Below are 16,553 nucleotides of genomic sequence, written 5' to 3' on the forward strand. Positions count from 1 at the left end.
TTCTGGCCATAGTCCCCAGTAAGCCCTAAGAACTCCATACACATGACTGATGCCAAAGTCTGACATTAGCATATCAGCCTGGTATAGCTCCAGGAAGCCGACAGGGCTCACCCCAGAAAAAGTAGTTAGTAAACAGTTGAGAGGTGGGCCGAAAGAGCAGAGCTCAACCCCCACAAGCACAACTAGGTGAATACAACAGCCTTTGAACTGTGAAGAGTTGCCGCCGTGGAAGTCTGGGACCCCCCCACCCCCCACCACCAACCGGGGAGGAGGGGAAGGTTGCACAGACGGATGCGAGGCGGTCGTGGTGATGTCCTGTTTGTTTTCCGGTTTTTGATTGGGGAGTTCTGTTATTATCAATTAATTAATAAATCTTATTTTAATCTTATTTCAATACATGAATAAACTACATAAATTTAGGGTACAACAAAATCGTTTGAAACACTAACCTGAACTAAGAGACAGCCGCTCCCCACTGAGGTGAAAACCTTTCTTAACACCAACAGACATCCAGTATCTGACATCAAACCTCTAGATGGTGAGAAAATTGCCAATATAGAAGATCAAATACTTAAATATTATATTTCTTATTTCTTATACATTTATCACATTCACATGTACTTATTACAGAACAGTATTTAATACAATGATATTGAATATCACACCCACCTGGAAAGATATTGAGAGATGTATTGTATTGTAGTGACGTGAGAGTTGAGGCTTGCGAGCTTTAGTGTTGTTGAAAAGAGGACCCCGTCGAGTAGGCCGAGCAACCCCAGACAGAATAAATTTCAGATTTTCAAACCATCTGAGGAGAAAGAAAATATTATCAACTAGTAGACTAAAACATACAATAATGAAAAAAATCTAGCACTGAATGTAATGAAACGAGTCTTTCTATTGGGTTGGGTCCCTTGAAATGTTGGGTCCAAATTGGCTCCCTGCTTCTAGCCAGTCTGGATAGCCCCAAATCCATAAAATTATACCAGGTCTTTGCCAGTCAATATCGAGCCCAAATCACATTCATTCTCATGGGTAACATTAACTCTTAACCATTGTGATGCACTGAGTTTATTCTGACATTCTCCCTGTGTGCATGAAATCAAATGCTCCCCAAAATTTTTTTTTTCTTTTTAAATGATAAATTCTTACCCCTGAACATGTCTATGTAAAAATAAATACTAAATTCCACTTACTTTGGCTGTGGGGACATGGACAAGATGCGCTGTGCAACCCGTTCTCGCAAATTCGTAAAGTCAATATTGACTTATTAACTACGTGCATAGGTGATATACTAAACATAATAGATACCCTTAAAAAGATTCATAGAAAACACCGACCTTACCTAACCTTGTTAGTATCTTAAGATAAGCATCTTATTGCTTCGTAATTACAATTATTACTTAACCTATACCTATTATAGGTTAGGTAATAATTGTAATTACGAAGCAATAAGATGCTTATTTTAACATACTAAGTAGGTTAGGTAAGGTCGGTGTTTTCTATGAATCTTTTTAAGGGTATCAATTATGTTAAGTATGTCACCTATGCACATATTTAATAAGTCAATATTGACTTATTAAATTTGCGAGAACGGGTTGCGCTGTGACGTCATCAGGGGCTAGTCGCCCGTGCGTGAAGCTCCCAGACATGGTCGGGCGGGCCATTCAAGCAACACGATGTTGCCACAAATATATTTTCAATTATTTGTTCTATGTATTTCCAATGCGGATTTATTATTTATCATATATGATGCATCTTTGTGTCCTTTACAATAAGTATACAATAGAATGTTCATCATGTTCCATGGAACTGTGATACATGTGTCAGTATTGTGTCCACAATGTTTATTGTCGCAATATTACTTGTTAAAAATTCACTAAAATAACAATATGTACAGTTTAACACACTATTTACACAGTAACACACTGTATTACACACTCAGTACTTCAAAAGTGAGTAATAATCAACGAAGTAATCCATGGTACACGGTGCGACTTCGCTCTCGTTGCACCAGGTACAGATAGATCTTCGATTCCTGTTTCTTCGTTCTGTGTGCTTACAAATAACACACTCGCGTACACCCTTGGCATTAGTACTTGTAGGTTGTATGTAGCCAAGCTTGTAAAGCATAAGGTAGAATTGAAAAGATTATAGGAAAAGATCAATTTGTAAGGTAGTCTTGAAAAGATGCCTTTGTAAGGTCCCACACAGGAAGAGATTCAGCCAACCTCGAAGAGTGTCAGACGTTTGCAGCCAGTTGTCTCAACTTTGTGTTGAGGAGTGAGGACGGACCGCCTCCCGTGTAAGTCCCTGTTTTTCCTTATCTTTGGGTAGTTAGCTCCGGGGAGCCCCCCAGAAAACCAGCATTTAATGTAATGAAATGTCATTTTCTGGGCAAGTCCCGGAGGCTCCTCTCATTCCTCCCTCCCTCTGGTCAGCGGTGTTTTTCATGCTTTTTGACATCCAGCTTAAGTACTGTAGGTTGGCTTGCCGACAGGTGGATCTTGGGCTCCCCTTCCCCCTCCCGGGGAGTGGGGTGTACCGCAGCAACATGATGACGTCATGCTCGTTTCCTAGTTTTCGTTTGGGGAGTTCAGTCCACTTGTTCGGCTTTAGGTCACAATAGTTTTACCAGAATAGGGGTTTGTTTTGGGGTGCCTATCCCGGTCGATGGCAGACATAGAATGCTCCCAACCACAGGGGGTCTCTATAGGCCATTGCTTCTCATGTCTAGAGGGGGTCTAGGGGGAACCTAGACCCCTCTGTCTAGAGGGGTCTAGGTTCTGGCTCGTGGTCCCCGGTAAGCAAGAACTCCATGCATTGACCGATGTCAGAAAGAGATACATATCCATTCAGCCTGGATAGCTCCGGGAAGCCTCCGGGACTCACCCAAAACATGGCGTTTCATTACAATTAACGCTGTTTTTTTATGATAATTTGTACTAGTGAGTGGAAGGCATGACAAATAACTTGTATTGGAGAATAAAGGCAGGCAAAGTTGTAAGAAGAAATGTGGATTACTAGTTTATTAATATATTGTTTCCTCTTACCTGAGAGTGCTCCCATAAAACAAAGCCTCAATGACTGGATTAACAATTGCATCATTCTTCTTCATAGTCTTGGTTTCAAGGACAATATTCATATTCAAGTGCTGTGAACGAAATGCTCTGTAAGAATCGTGTTCCTGAAAGAGAAAACCCTTCATGTAGCATATATTTTGTATATAAGCTCTATCTTTGAAACTTCTCTGCAAACTGTTCTTCGAGTAAAAAGGACTATTACATATCTAAAACTAAGACTTAACCCATGAACAGTGCAACTATTAAAAAATTTCTACATCTAGGTGCCCATAACTAAAAATATTTAACAAACCAAATGAGAAAAATCACATACAGCAATTGGAGCAATGTAAGGGTTAAAGGGAACCAGAAATATAGGGGGGTGGAGGGGGGAGGGGGGAGGGACTGACTCCCCCTGTCCCCCACGAACAAGCAGCACATTGTGTGATGAAATGTTGCTTGTTAGCTTGTTTTCCTTGGAGGAGTTTCTAGTTTCTGTTCGGTCTCGGGTTGCAGGTTTTCTACTAGGAGGGGTCCGTTTTGGAGCGCTTCCCTTTCTGGACGCTCAACCCCGGTCGATTGCAGACATGAATACTTTCATACATGAGAGACTCATAGGCCACTGCTCTCTGCACCTCTCTGAGGGGACCATGTTCTGGCTAGTGGTCTCTGGTAGGCATGACAACTCCATGTGACTGAAGCCTTGTACTAATATTAACTAATATCAGTCCAATAGCTCCACGGAGCCGACGGGGCTCCCCAACAGAAAAAGTAAATTGGGAATTCCTTAATTTCCCGAACATACAGATAATGCCTTCTGAAACTCGTGTGTAGTTCAGGGATAAAAATTCATCCCTTTATTTTGATAAAACTTCAAATTAAATCATACAGAAATATGATAAATGTGGCAAAATAAAATTACCTGATTGCTAGAGTATTCTGGTAGCTTGTCTGGGGCGCAGAGCATGACAGAGTGGTGGTCATTGGGATTGCCATGGCACTGCCAATTCATCTTCACTGTTAGCTAAAAAGAGCAGCCAATTTTTTTAAACAATTTTCAGTGTGATGAAGTAAATCTATGAAAACATCATGGAATGAGATATTGTACATTTATACTGTAAATTCAAATTTCAGGCACATGCAATACTGTATTACTAATTAACCTACTATAATTTTGCATTTCTCAAATGACTTGTCTTGGCAATTCAAAACAAAGAGAAACTAAGACTGATTTATTTACCTTAAGGTTTGGCAAATGCAGTAGTCTGGCATCATCATACTTGGATGCCGTTCTAACAAACACGTTTAATTCTCCTTTAAAAATTAATTTTGCTGGAAAAAAAAGTTGAATATAATGAAATGGCTATTGGAAATAACCAACAGTTTATTCTCATTTAGCTACTAATATTAGCATTTACTAACATCACTAATACATAGCATTAACAAAATTAATGTTTCTATAGTAAGGCAATATTTTGCTAGATCCTTCCTAGTCCTCATGATGCCGGGAGGCAGCGTCAAGCTGAAACATGAAATCCTCCACGTTTTGTTGGAAATATTATCGAGTCCAGTTAATTGCTTTTTCTTTCCAAGTATTATTCTTTATGAAAGAGTATAATTATTTCGCGTACCTTTGCGTACTGAACTCAATCATTTAATCCGATTGATTACATCAGTAAATATTACTGCAACATAAAATAAATACACGTCAACCCTTCTCATTTAACCCTCAAGCTGTGAGGGGCCCAAATGGCTTCAACACCCACAGGTGCGACAAAAAAATTAAAAAAAATTCTTTCGTCTTATAAAATTATAAAAGTGTTCATTTGTGTTCCCTGATCACGGAAAAAATATAAAAAAATCGTACATGGCATATTTTAGCCGCAATAGGGTAGGGAAGTCTGGCAAAAAACCAGACCCCTCCCGGGGAGGGGGGGGGGGGGTTGCGTAGGCAGCAGTGTGGCGACATGAAGACATCATGCTAGTTTGCTAATTTTCGTTTGGGGAGTTCTGTCCACTTGCTCGGCTTTCGGTAGCAATAGTTTTACCAGAATAGGGGTTTGTTTTGGGGCGCCTTCCTTTCTGGTGCCTATCCCGGTCGATGGCAGACATAGAATGCTCCCAACCACAGGGGAGGGGGGGGTCTCTATAGGCCATTGCTCCTCGTGCCTCTCTATAGGGGGGTCCAGGTTTTGGCTCGTGGTCCTAGATAGGCAAGAATTCCATGCATTGACTGATGCCAGAAAGATATACATATCCATTCAGCCTGGATAGCTCTTGGGAGTTGACAGGGCTACCCCCCCAGGAAAAATAAAAAAAAAAATTTTGTCTTCTAAAAAATTTTTCATTTGTGTTCCCTGAGCATGGGAAATATATAAAAAAAATTGTAGGTGCCATATTTTGGCCTCAATAGGCCGAGGAAGTCTGGCAAAATGTAGGCGTTGAAACGGCAATCGTCGGAGGCGCTCAGCTCCACCCGAGTTGTCAGGTGGGAGTTGCCACATAGATACTACTGTATTACCTAATTATTTCAATGTCTCTGAGACATTGAAATAATTAGGTAATATTGAGATTGAGACAACTAATTTTTCTTAGTTATATTATTAAATAATGTGTAGTGTGATATATTTATATAATAAAAGGGGTGAATCATTGTTATACTCAAAAGTATGATGTGCATATTAGTGATTCAATTATTATGTTCATAAAACAATAAACAAATAGTTTTGCTATTATTACACTATATAAAGAGGTTATATATAAGTGTCTGCATGTTTTGTTCACCATAACGAACCGCTAAGTTGTTATTGTGAGTCAAAACACCAACGAGCAGCTGCCACACACCAACCAGCAAACACCTCCACCTTCCCTCCCTCAACACCTTACTTGCCAACATATTCCTCCTCCCACCATACTGTTTTTGCTTTTTATTCACTATATACAGACATTTTATATATATATATAAGTACTGTATCTACATGTTTTGTTAACCATAACTATACATCTAAGCTTGTATGGTGAGTTCAGGCAATAAGAGACATAGCTACACACACACACAGTCAGCTGGTGGCTGTCTCCCTCACTGGTTCAAGACCAGATGCACTAACAATTCTCCTCCAATAATACTGTTTGTGGTGTCATTACACTATATACACACACATTATATATACGTATCTACACGTTTTATTCACCATAACTGTACAAATAAGCTGGTATGGTGGCCAAAGACCATAGCGGCCACAAGTAAACAACACGACTTGTCATGCAGACGACGCACCTTCCTCACCAAAATGGCGGCTCCCAATATACTCCTATTGCTGTTATTACAATCTATACACACGTTATATATAAGTATTTCCATTTATGTTCACCATAGTGAACCACTAAGCTGGTATGGTAAGTCCAGTCAATAGAAATGTCGCCACACACAGTCAGAAGACAACACCACCTCCCTCAGCATTACTCCTCCCACCATGGACCACAGTGCTAAATATCACCACAATCCTGCTATTATCAGAATCCTGGTCAGTTTTATCAGTCAGAGGGTCTTCTGTAATACTATCATCTCTAAATAATAGCATCGACATATATATTTTGACATTTTTAGGTGATGCTGTTGTCACAAGCTGAACAGCAGTGTTGCGATCTCATGCTGTGTGTGTCAGCCTTGTTGGCTCACTCAGTACCGAGGCTCTCACACCAGGGAATGTTCTCCACGATTTTTTTTTCTAGATGGTATCTGGTCACTATCGGTCGTGGCTGGACTATAGCTGCCCCCTGTCCCTCGCGGGGCATTTAAAATCGTGCACTAGAGCCTCAATCGTCTATATATGTATTGCGCGGTTTCGGTAAACTTACTCCCATCATCTATATATGTTTTGTGTGGTCAAAGGGTTAATCATGTGCTTGCAAGTCTGTGATAGTCTGCCATGTAGTACTTTATTAAAAGCTTCAGAAAAATCCATATACACTTTATCTACTGAAATTTTGTTTGTCTTTGTAGGTGGTAACCATTTTGAAAAAAATATGGTACTAGCTACAGTAGTAGCTAAAATATCCATAGAATTTTATCGAATGACTACTCAAAAGATAGTGCATTTAATACCGAGATCTTTTACATTAAATACAGTTAGTTATGCTTTTAGAATACAATTACAGCGAAGGTACTGAACTGAAATATGGGTGACATACCATTAGTCCAATCCATAGTTAGATTAGTCCAAGTGAGTTCCATTTCTTCTGTGGTGTTATAGGGATCTAACGATGCATGAAGCAGCAAAGTCATGCGCTCTACCATAAGAGTCAGACGCCCATGAAAGAGGAGTCGCATCTTATCCCACCATGGCAAGGGCATAGAAGGGTCACGGGATGGCTGGTTGATCAGAGATAATGCTGAAAATCATGTTCAATTTAAAAAACAACATTCTAAGCATCATGAATACTCTTTTAATAAGGATTATTTTTACAAATAAACAAATTTTATTTTTTTTTTAGTTTTGATACAAGAGAAAAATAATACTAGTGCCAATGTTACCAATGTTAAACTGTGCCACAGCAGGTTCCCAGCATGGTCCATAAGCCGCTGTAAATGTTTTAACTTCACAGGAAAAATCATGATAGAACTTGAGTGCAGACATAGTTCGTTCTACTGTGACATCTGACCATGGAGTTCCAACCTCAACCTTTACGTTTCTTATTGCTGAAAGAAAATACTGTACTTAGAATTCTATGTATTACAAATTACTTCATCACTACCTAACCTGAAATCTGATAAGTAAAAATATATTTTATGACGCGATGTCACACACTATTACCAACATTAACTCGCTCACTCACTCTCACACATGCAATTGCAAAGTAATGAGAGTGGGAAACTTTGGTCATTAAGACAAGACCTCTCAAAGAAAGACAGAGAAAAGCTGAAACTAAACCGCGATGATGCGAAATATCTAAACGTATATAGAAATGAAGAAAAAAAATCAGGTTAATGTCTCAGATAGTCGCACCAACATTAATTATTACTTGAAGAAAAAGGGGCTTTCCCCAGAAAAATAATTTCCCCTAAAAAACCAGCGTTGAATGTAATGAAATGCCATTTTCTGGGCGAGTCCCAGAGGCTCCCCGGAGCTATCCAGGCTGAATGGATATGTATAACTTTCTGGCATAAGTCAAAGTGCTAGGAGTTCTTGCCTACCAGGGACCACGAGCCAGAACCTGGCCCCCTCAGAGAGGCATGAGGAGCAATGGCCTATAGAAACCCCCTTGTGGTTGGGAGCATTCTATGTCTGCCATCGACCGGGATAGGCACCCAGAAAGGTAGGCGCCCCGAAACAAACCCCTATTCTGGTAAAAATATTGCTACCAAAAGCCGAACAAGTGGACAGAACTCCCCAAACAAAATTATCTAACTAGCATGACGTCATCACACTGCTGCGCCACCGTCTGCGCAACCCCCCCCTCCCCAGGAGGTGGAAGGGGGAGCCCCAGACCCACCACGCCGGCGATCCAACTGGCAGTTCTTAGGCTGGATGTCAAAATACGCGAAAAACGCCGACCGGAGGGAGGGAGGGATGCCAGGGAGCCTCCGGGACTCACCCAGAAAATGGCGTTTCATTACATTCAACGCTGGTTTTCTGGGGGGAGCCCCGTCGGCTCCCCGGAGCTACCTCACCAAAGATCAGGAGGCAGACGCCATTCCCCTAACCTAAATAAACAAAACCACAGACGAAACAAAGACCCTGTAGACCTGAACCGTAGAACATGAATGAGGAAAGAAAGGGAACGTGATCAACCAAAATGCGTCCACGACCCCAGAGGCCAAGACACGCAGAGTACAGCAAAAAAAAACGCAACTGAACATCAAGGAGGCCCCCCCAGCCCGACCAACCAAGCAGCAACCCAAGGACCAAAATGAAGAGGAGAAGAAAACAGACCACCAGGTCTAACGACCAGGACATTGTAATCTTACTCCTGGCTCACACCCCACCGGTAGAGACAGTCCACACCACAAGGCACAGAACTGAAACAAAAACCGGAGCCAGAGGCACTCAACTGGCCAGTACTTCCATCAGCCAAGAACTTTCAGTTGGATCGCCGGCGTGGAGGGTCTGGGGCTCCCTCCTTCCCCCTACCGAGGAGGGGGGGACTTGCACAGACAGTGGCGCAGCGACGTGATGCCGTCATGCTAATTAGATAATTTTATTTGGGGAGTTCTGTCCACTTGTTCGGCTTTCGGTAGCAATATTTTTACCAGAATAGGGGTTTGTTTCGGGGCGCCTACCTTTCTGGGTGCCTGTCCCTGTCGATGGCAGACATAGAATGCTCCCAACCTCAAGGAGGTTTCTATAGGCCATTGCTCTTCGTGCCTCTCTGAGGGGGCCAGGTTCTGGCTCGTGGTCCCCGGTAGGCAAGAACTCCTTGACTGATGCCAAAAAGTTATACATATCCATTCAGCCTGGATAGCTCCGGGGAGCCGACGGGGCTCCCCCCAGAAAAAATATTTTTTAGACATTGATGAAAGGAACAGATATTAACATTGGCAATTTATTTATATAACAAAATAAAGCATAATAACATACTTACTCATTATTATTTGTTTTATTATGTATTACTCAGCAATGCTATAAAGGCACCAGCTGCATATCCACTTTGTGGACACTTCTTACTACTATTCCTCTTCTTTGTGCATTGGACAAGTGTTTACATCTTTTATTACTGCATTATCCATCAGTTCCAGTTAATAGGAGCTGTTCTTTCAACAAAACATTCTTCTTTTTAACAAATTTTTGTCTAAAGTCAATTTCTGAAAATATTTTGATTAAGTTTCACGACACTGAAGCCAATATGTTGGAGATTTGTTTAACACTTTTAAGCAATTTTTACATAATTCGAATATTTTTTGATTCCTGGCCCCTGTTTTGCGACATTTAAGAGTTAAAATGCTGTAAAATGTAAATTTAAATATTATTAAAACCACAAGACATTATAATTAAATTTTTACCTCTCTTTCTGGCCTTCTGTTCAGCACCAATAAGTCGTCCCCACAGTTCTAAGTCCTTCATGTGAAGAAGGGATTGTGGATAATCACGCAACCTGAACTTCCATTCTGCACAAGAGGCAGACACCATACGGCACCATAAAGTAGAGAACTCTTGTCCCTCCTCAGGCCAGGGTCTACCAAAAATAACAATGAGTAAGTAACAAAAAATTTTTACAAAACAAAATGTAAATCATGACAAAGAACAAATCAAATATTTTTTTCCTTGTTCCTTCAAGAAACTTCTTTTCCCTGAGGGCAAGCCTCATGAAGGATCTATTACACTAACTGAAGCTATTTTCATGCAATCTACCAACAACCCTAAACCTGGACCTAGATTCCAGAAGCTCCATGTATTTCTTCGTAAGTATGTGTGCTACAAAGGTTCCTAAATACCAGCTAAGAACGCACCAAAGGGCGATTCAGAGAAGTATACTGTACTTACGAAGATTCTTAAGTAGTTAACTTAGGTCTCGCTAGATGATACTAGGCTTTTAGTTTGGCTAATCAGAGAAAATGTAACATTTTTTATCTTACAGCTGTAGCCAATCACGACGTTGGCATATCGGAGCTTATCCGTGACAACTTACTACATATTTACGTTGAATTTTCTTATAAAATTAGTACGTTTTGAAATAAAATTACGATTTTTTCTACTTGTACAGTCAGCACCGACATTGAGTATACAAGTATTTTACCTTTTTTTTGTTTACCTACGTAATTCTAAGAGATAGTAACTACCCAAGTGTAGTTACAGGATGAGAGCTACGCTCGTGATGTCCCGTCTTCCCAGCACTCTGTCATATAACACTTTAAAATTACTGACAGTTTTGGCCTCCACCACCTTCTCACCTAATTTGTTCCAACCATCTACCACTCTGTTTACAAAAGTGATTTTCTTATATGTTTCCGGCAGATTTGTTTTGTTAGTTTAAATCTATGACCTCTTCTTTTTGAAGTTCTGGGTCTCAGGAATTCTTCCCTATCAATTTTATCAATTCCTGTTACTAATTTGTATGTAGTGATCATATCGCCTCTTTATTTCTACGATCTTCTAGCTTTTGCATATTTAATGCCTCTAACCTCTCCTCGTGGCTCTTGTCCTTCAGTTCTGGGAGCCACTTAGTGGCATGTTGTTGCACCTTTTCCAGTTTGCTGATGTGCTTCTTAAGAGATGGGCACCATACAACCGCTGCATATTCCAGCTTTGGTCTTACAAAAGTCGTTAACAATTTCTTTAGTATTTCATCATCCATGTATTTAAAAGCTATATCTTTGTATCACTGGTATGTTTGGGGGTTTGGCCTCTTCCTGTATTGATTCCATTTTTGTGTCTTTTGGTCTCTGGCCCTCTAGCAATTTCTGTTGAACCAATCCTGTTTCATAGTTCTGCATCTCTGCTTTGGTATAAATTTTTTTGTGCCTTTATTATATATTTCACAAAACTTGACATACATCTCATTTACTTCCTTGCCTTGCAACAAGTCTGTCCAATTACTGTCTCCACTCGAGTATCCGGACTATATGGGAAGGACCCCCAGCCGGATAATCACGTGTTCAGGATAAGAGTACTTTTTCACCTCTGAGTCCAAAAGGGACCATTTCCAACAATTTTTATACCACACTAATGATTTGAATTGTCACACACTAATTAGTGTGTGAGGCTGGGTGGGTGGTTAGCTGCCTAGCTGATAGGTGGGCAGAGAAAGTGGGTAGGCAGGCAGGTGGGTGGGTGGGCAGGCAGGGATAGGTGGGTTAAGGCAGGTGGGTTTTGGATGGGTGGTTCTATGGTAGGCAGATGGGCTTGGTGGGTGAACAGGTTCGAGCAGGCAAGTGGGTGAGCAGGCAGGTGGGTGAACAGATGGGTAGGTGGGCAATCAGACAGGTGGGTGAACAGGTGGTGGGTGGATTGGCAGGTGGGTAAGTGGGCATGCAGGCAGGTGGGTGGGCAGGAAAGTGGATGAACAGGTGTGTGGATGGGTGAGCAGGCAGATGGGTGTGCAGGTTGATGGGTGAACAGGTGGTTGGGTGGGCGAGCATTCAGGTGGGTGGGTGGATTGGCAGGCAAGTGGGCATGCAGGCAGGTGGGTAAACAGGCAAGCGGGCAAGAATGGAACAGAGATAGATCACACGTGTATCATCTCCTGCCTGGTCTCCATGAACCACAGGGGAGCAATCCGAATGGAGCCGAATCTCCAAGCCTTGAAGGCGAATCCTCTGTAGCACCAGCCACACAGCAGCAAACTCCTGCACTGTGCTGCGAGCCCGATGCATGGACAGCTGCCAATGCCTCTGGCTGGACTGGTGAGCACTGGTCACAAAGCCACAGCCAACACACGAGGCGGCCATGAACACATCAAATGAGGGACAAGGAAGACGCCATGGCACCAAACCCTAAAAAAAAAAAACTAAGTGGAAGCCAGGAACGCAGCAAGGACACTGGGATATGAACCCAGCAATTGCAGGTTTGCAAAAGAGGTTGCTCTGAAGATTCCAGAACAGCCTCTGAAGCCAAACTCTGCCCAACGATAAAGTTAGAAGAGCAAAGTTAAGGCTCCCGCACAGCTGCTCAAGCAACCTCTGAGTGACCTGGGTTCCCCTCAAAAACAGCCAATAGCTGGACTGCAGTTGGAGCAAGGCCACAGGAAGGAGAGAAGAGAGACAGTCCGAGAATCCCACACAAGGCCCAACAAAGTCCGAACCTGAGACGAAACCAACTGGGACTTGCACCAATTCACCAGGAACCCAAACCCAGCGAGTTGAAAGACCCAGATCCCTGGCTAGCAGACAAGCAGACTGGTTGGGATCCCACACAAACCAGTTGTCAAGTAGGCCAAGACTCGAAGACCTAGCAGACGAAGACGGGCCACCACAACCTGAATCAAACAAAAATTTGAGGTGCTAGATTCAACCCAAACGGAAGAAAACCAAAATGGTAAGTCTGTCGCCCCACCATAAAACCTAACCAATCCCTGAACCCTGGATGGATAGGAACGTGCCAATACGCGTTCTTGAGGTCTAGGCAAACATCCACGTGCCTGGATCGAAAATGTGTCGGACCTGGGTTAACTTGGTCATCCGAAAGGAGGGGCAAGGAGTCAACCAGTTCCGACAAAGTCCAGAATGGACCGGAGACCCGCCATATCCTGTTTCGAAACTGGAAATGGGCAGGAGACCCACCTGAGAGACGAGGTTGTTTCAACCACTCCAAAATGACCTTGATAGATGGACGGGGAAGAGGCCTGCTCCCCAAGCCCTGTCCCCTCGAAGGAAAGAACACCACCAGAAACTGCAAGAAACAACCCAAAATGCCCATTGGATCAGGCGTGCGCAAAAACAGACGGCCACCCCACCCCCTCCCCATCGCATCATCAACAGGGTGACCCACAAAAGGGCCGACACGAATCCCACGATGCCGACCTCTGTACAGAGTGAACACTGCGCCGAATAGACGAAGGAGGCACCGGGAAACCCATGGACTCAGAAACTGGCACTAGGAGCCTACTCCGACTAAACAAGGCCCGAGCCCTGGCACAACCTTTCCTGGAGGGCTAGAAGCGCCCCACCCCCATCCCCCAAGAGAACCATCAAGTCCAAAATAGGTCAGCAACTAGCAGAAACTGCCAACAAAAACTGAGAAACAGTCCTCCAGGAACAACAAAGGACAAAAAGGCTAAGGCGACTGAAGAGCCAGGGCTTAAGCCGAATTCAATGGAAAAGCCCGTCAGAAGAGCAGCTGCCAAAATCCCCCCCTGCCCTGCACTCCTGCATCCTTTGAAAGCTAATCCAAAGACAGCTCCAGAAGACTAAAGAAACGCAAGGCAGAGGCCAAATGACCACGAGTCCGAAAGTTACCGACCACCAAAGCCGCCAAAAGAGTGGGGACCTGAGCATGCAGCTGCACCAGACCAACCTCACGTGGAAGTGCATGGGCAAAGAGGCAATCATTGAGAAACTCCAGAGAGCATCCCAAGAACATCTGCAACACCGTGGTAATCTCCCGTCACTCAAGCATGCGGAGCCCCACCAAGAGAGGAGGGACAGTCTGCCAGCCAGGAAGACTCCAGAACATCGCAACGCACCCTATATAGAGAAGAACAACCGAACTCAAATGAAGCCGGTTCCATCACCGTGGCGTAATCCAGGTCCCACAGGAGGTAAGTACCTCCTCTCAAACCTCCGCAGACGAAATCCCATGAGAAAATATCCGGATTTTCCTTTAACAACATCTTCTATTTCCCTGCCATCCCCTCCCCTTCCCCAAATGAGTGGGGGAGGTGGGACAAATGAGGTTGCACTAGTTCAGAGAGAATTTGATTGACTGTTTACATAGGGGAGTTCTTTAAGCAGTTTTGAGGCCTTGTTCTCTTTTGAATCCAGCAGAGTTTGTTATGACTTGCTGACCTTATGGTTGTCTTCTCCGGTGAGGTAGCAAAAATAAATGTCACCACTCCCTGCACCTCTGTGAAGGGGACCAGGTTCTGGCTACAGTCCCTGGTAGGTCTCTCGAACTCTATGGCTGATGTGACCCAGTAGATGATAACTATCTCAGAATATAGCTTTACGGAGCCACTGGGGCTCTCCACAAAATTGGAGTATCATTACATTCATGTTGGTTTTTCAATGTAACTGGAGATAGCTTGAAATTCTTTACCTACAGTTTGAGGGTTAAGCTCAGGTAAGCTACTGAGGGGGATTGCCAGGATAACTAAAGCAAGTCAACCAATGATATTGTACCTAATAATCTTTTAAAATTAAATATCATATTTTATTTTTCTAATCTTGTGTCATTATCTCATTTACAAGTCATTTTACTTACACATTATGATAGCAAACATCCAAACAATATAGAGTACTCACGACTCGGGATCAATATCAACCATGTGCTGTACCACTCTGTCTGTACCATGAAAGGATGGGTCAGCCATGGCAAAGATAACCACATCTTCCATTGTCCAAGTGAACAATTGAGTGCGCATTGGGGCTGACTCGTACATCTGAAAACAAGAGTTGGCGAGTGACACTCTTTGTCATATAACGCTTTGAAACTACTGACGGTCTTGGCCTCCACACACCTGTGTGAGTGTGTGTGTGTGTATTTATTTTCAAAGTTAAACATAATAAACACCATCTTCGACACAAAGATACAACTTATTAGAGCAACAAAACTAAATAAAGTGAGAAACATTGAAAATAAATCAATTAAAGTCAATCCAATGCAGCAACTCTTAATAATTTTTACAAAACAAATGAAACTTCTCCTGGCAACTACGGCTAAACTACAAGAGATAAAGACCTTGTACTTGGATTTTTGTGCTTCCTGAGTGCTAATTAACAATACCAAAAGAACAAATACTCTTCTTGTAGCAATTTACTTTTGGCATACCCTGTTAATGTCATTATAAAGTGCAGTGCAGCGTTAATGTACTAGAATTTAAATTATCGTGCAAGATTAAGACATACAGAGGCATAAGTCATAGGAAATTTGATACTGTATTAAAATGTACTATATCATCAAAACAATATCATGAGAAAACTCATTTAATTTTACTAGGATATTTTCAATGCAGAAAAAACTATAGGTACTTTATATGAAAATTATAAAGAAATCTTCATCACTTACCAACTTTGACCGTTTAATATATGTCTCGCTGTTTTTTTCTTGTAGGTTTTTGTAAAGTTCTTCAATCTTCCCAGTTGGAAAGAGAAACATGGTTTTGCGTAGTTCATCTATCTGCACAAGAGAAGAAAAAACTTTCATTAGAGTGGCACCTGACCATGTAGAGTGGCACTCCAAACAATGTACAATGGTACGAGATAATATACAGTGGCATGAGGCATTATACAGTGATAGGAGATTATGCCGAGTGACACTACAAGCCCAAATGGAGCAGCGCCACATGCAGCAAGGTTAAGGAACCTGACCGAAAGTCCCAAATGAGGCTCAGTCAGGTCCAAAGCCATAACAGGACCAACTCATACTTCCACCAGGTGACCAAGGACCCAAACCTGGCCAACAAATGCCAGATCCTTGGCTTGCAGACAACCTATACTGTCTAGGAACCCAAACCAGACAGTCAATGAGGTAGGCTAAGACGCACACACACAATCATTGGAAATGAGAAACCATGGAGGAGGGAGGACGAAGAAAAAGTCTGATTCAAGCCAAAGGGAAAGGCCAAAAAAAAAACAGCGTTCAATGTAATGAAACGCCATTTTCTGGGTGTGACCCGGAGGTGCCCCGGAGCTATACCCAGGCAGATATGCTAATGTCAGACTTTGGCATCAGTCATGTGTATGGAGTTCTTAGGGCCTACCGGGGACCACGGCCAGAACCTGGCCCCCTCAGAGAAAAGGGGAGCAATGGCTTATAGAAACCCTCGTGTGGTTGGAAGCATTCTATGTCTGCCATCGACCGGGTCAAACATCCAGAAAGGTAAGCATCCCAAAACAAT

At 42.6% G+C, this 16,553-nt stretch overlaps 1 protein-coding gene across 1 annotated transcript in view; it reads right to left on the reverse strand.

Annotated features, from left to right (window-relative positions):
- The window catches only part of hob (bridge-like lipid transfer protein family member hobbit), a 118,498-nt gene that overhangs the window by 48,945 nt on the left and 53,000 nt on the right, over positions 1 to 16,553 (reverse strand). The window contains exons 20-29 of the mRNA XM_045768139.2: positions 15,722 to 15,832; positions 14,959 to 15,095; positions 10,063 to 10,235; positions 7,597 to 7,761; positions 7,254 to 7,454; positions 4,303 to 4,394; positions 3,985 to 4,086; positions 3,054 to 3,187; positions 670 to 808; positions 450 to 531 (exon numbers count right to left, since the gene is read on the reverse strand). Coding sequence (XP_045624095.1) covers positions 450 to 531; positions 670 to 808; positions 3,054 to 3,187; positions 3,985 to 4,086; positions 4,303 to 4,394; positions 7,254 to 7,454; positions 7,597 to 7,761; positions 10,063 to 10,235; positions 14,959 to 15,095; positions 15,722 to 15,832 — 1,336 coding nt within the window. The remainder of the gene's footprint in view (positions 1 to 449; positions 532 to 669; positions 809 to 3,053; positions 3,188 to 3,984; positions 4,087 to 4,302; positions 4,395 to 7,253; positions 7,455 to 7,596; positions 7,762 to 10,062; positions 10,236 to 14,958; positions 15,096 to 15,721; positions 15,833 to 16,553) is intronic.

Source organism: Procambarus clarkii, chromosome 91 (genome assembly GCF_040958095.1).
Source record: "Procambarus clarkii isolate CNS0578487 chromosome 91, FALCON_Pclarkii_2.0, whole genome shotgun sequence".
NCBI classification, from domain to species: domain Eukaryota; kingdom Metazoa; phylum Arthropoda; class Malacostraca; order Decapoda; family Cambaridae; genus Procambarus; species Procambarus clarkii.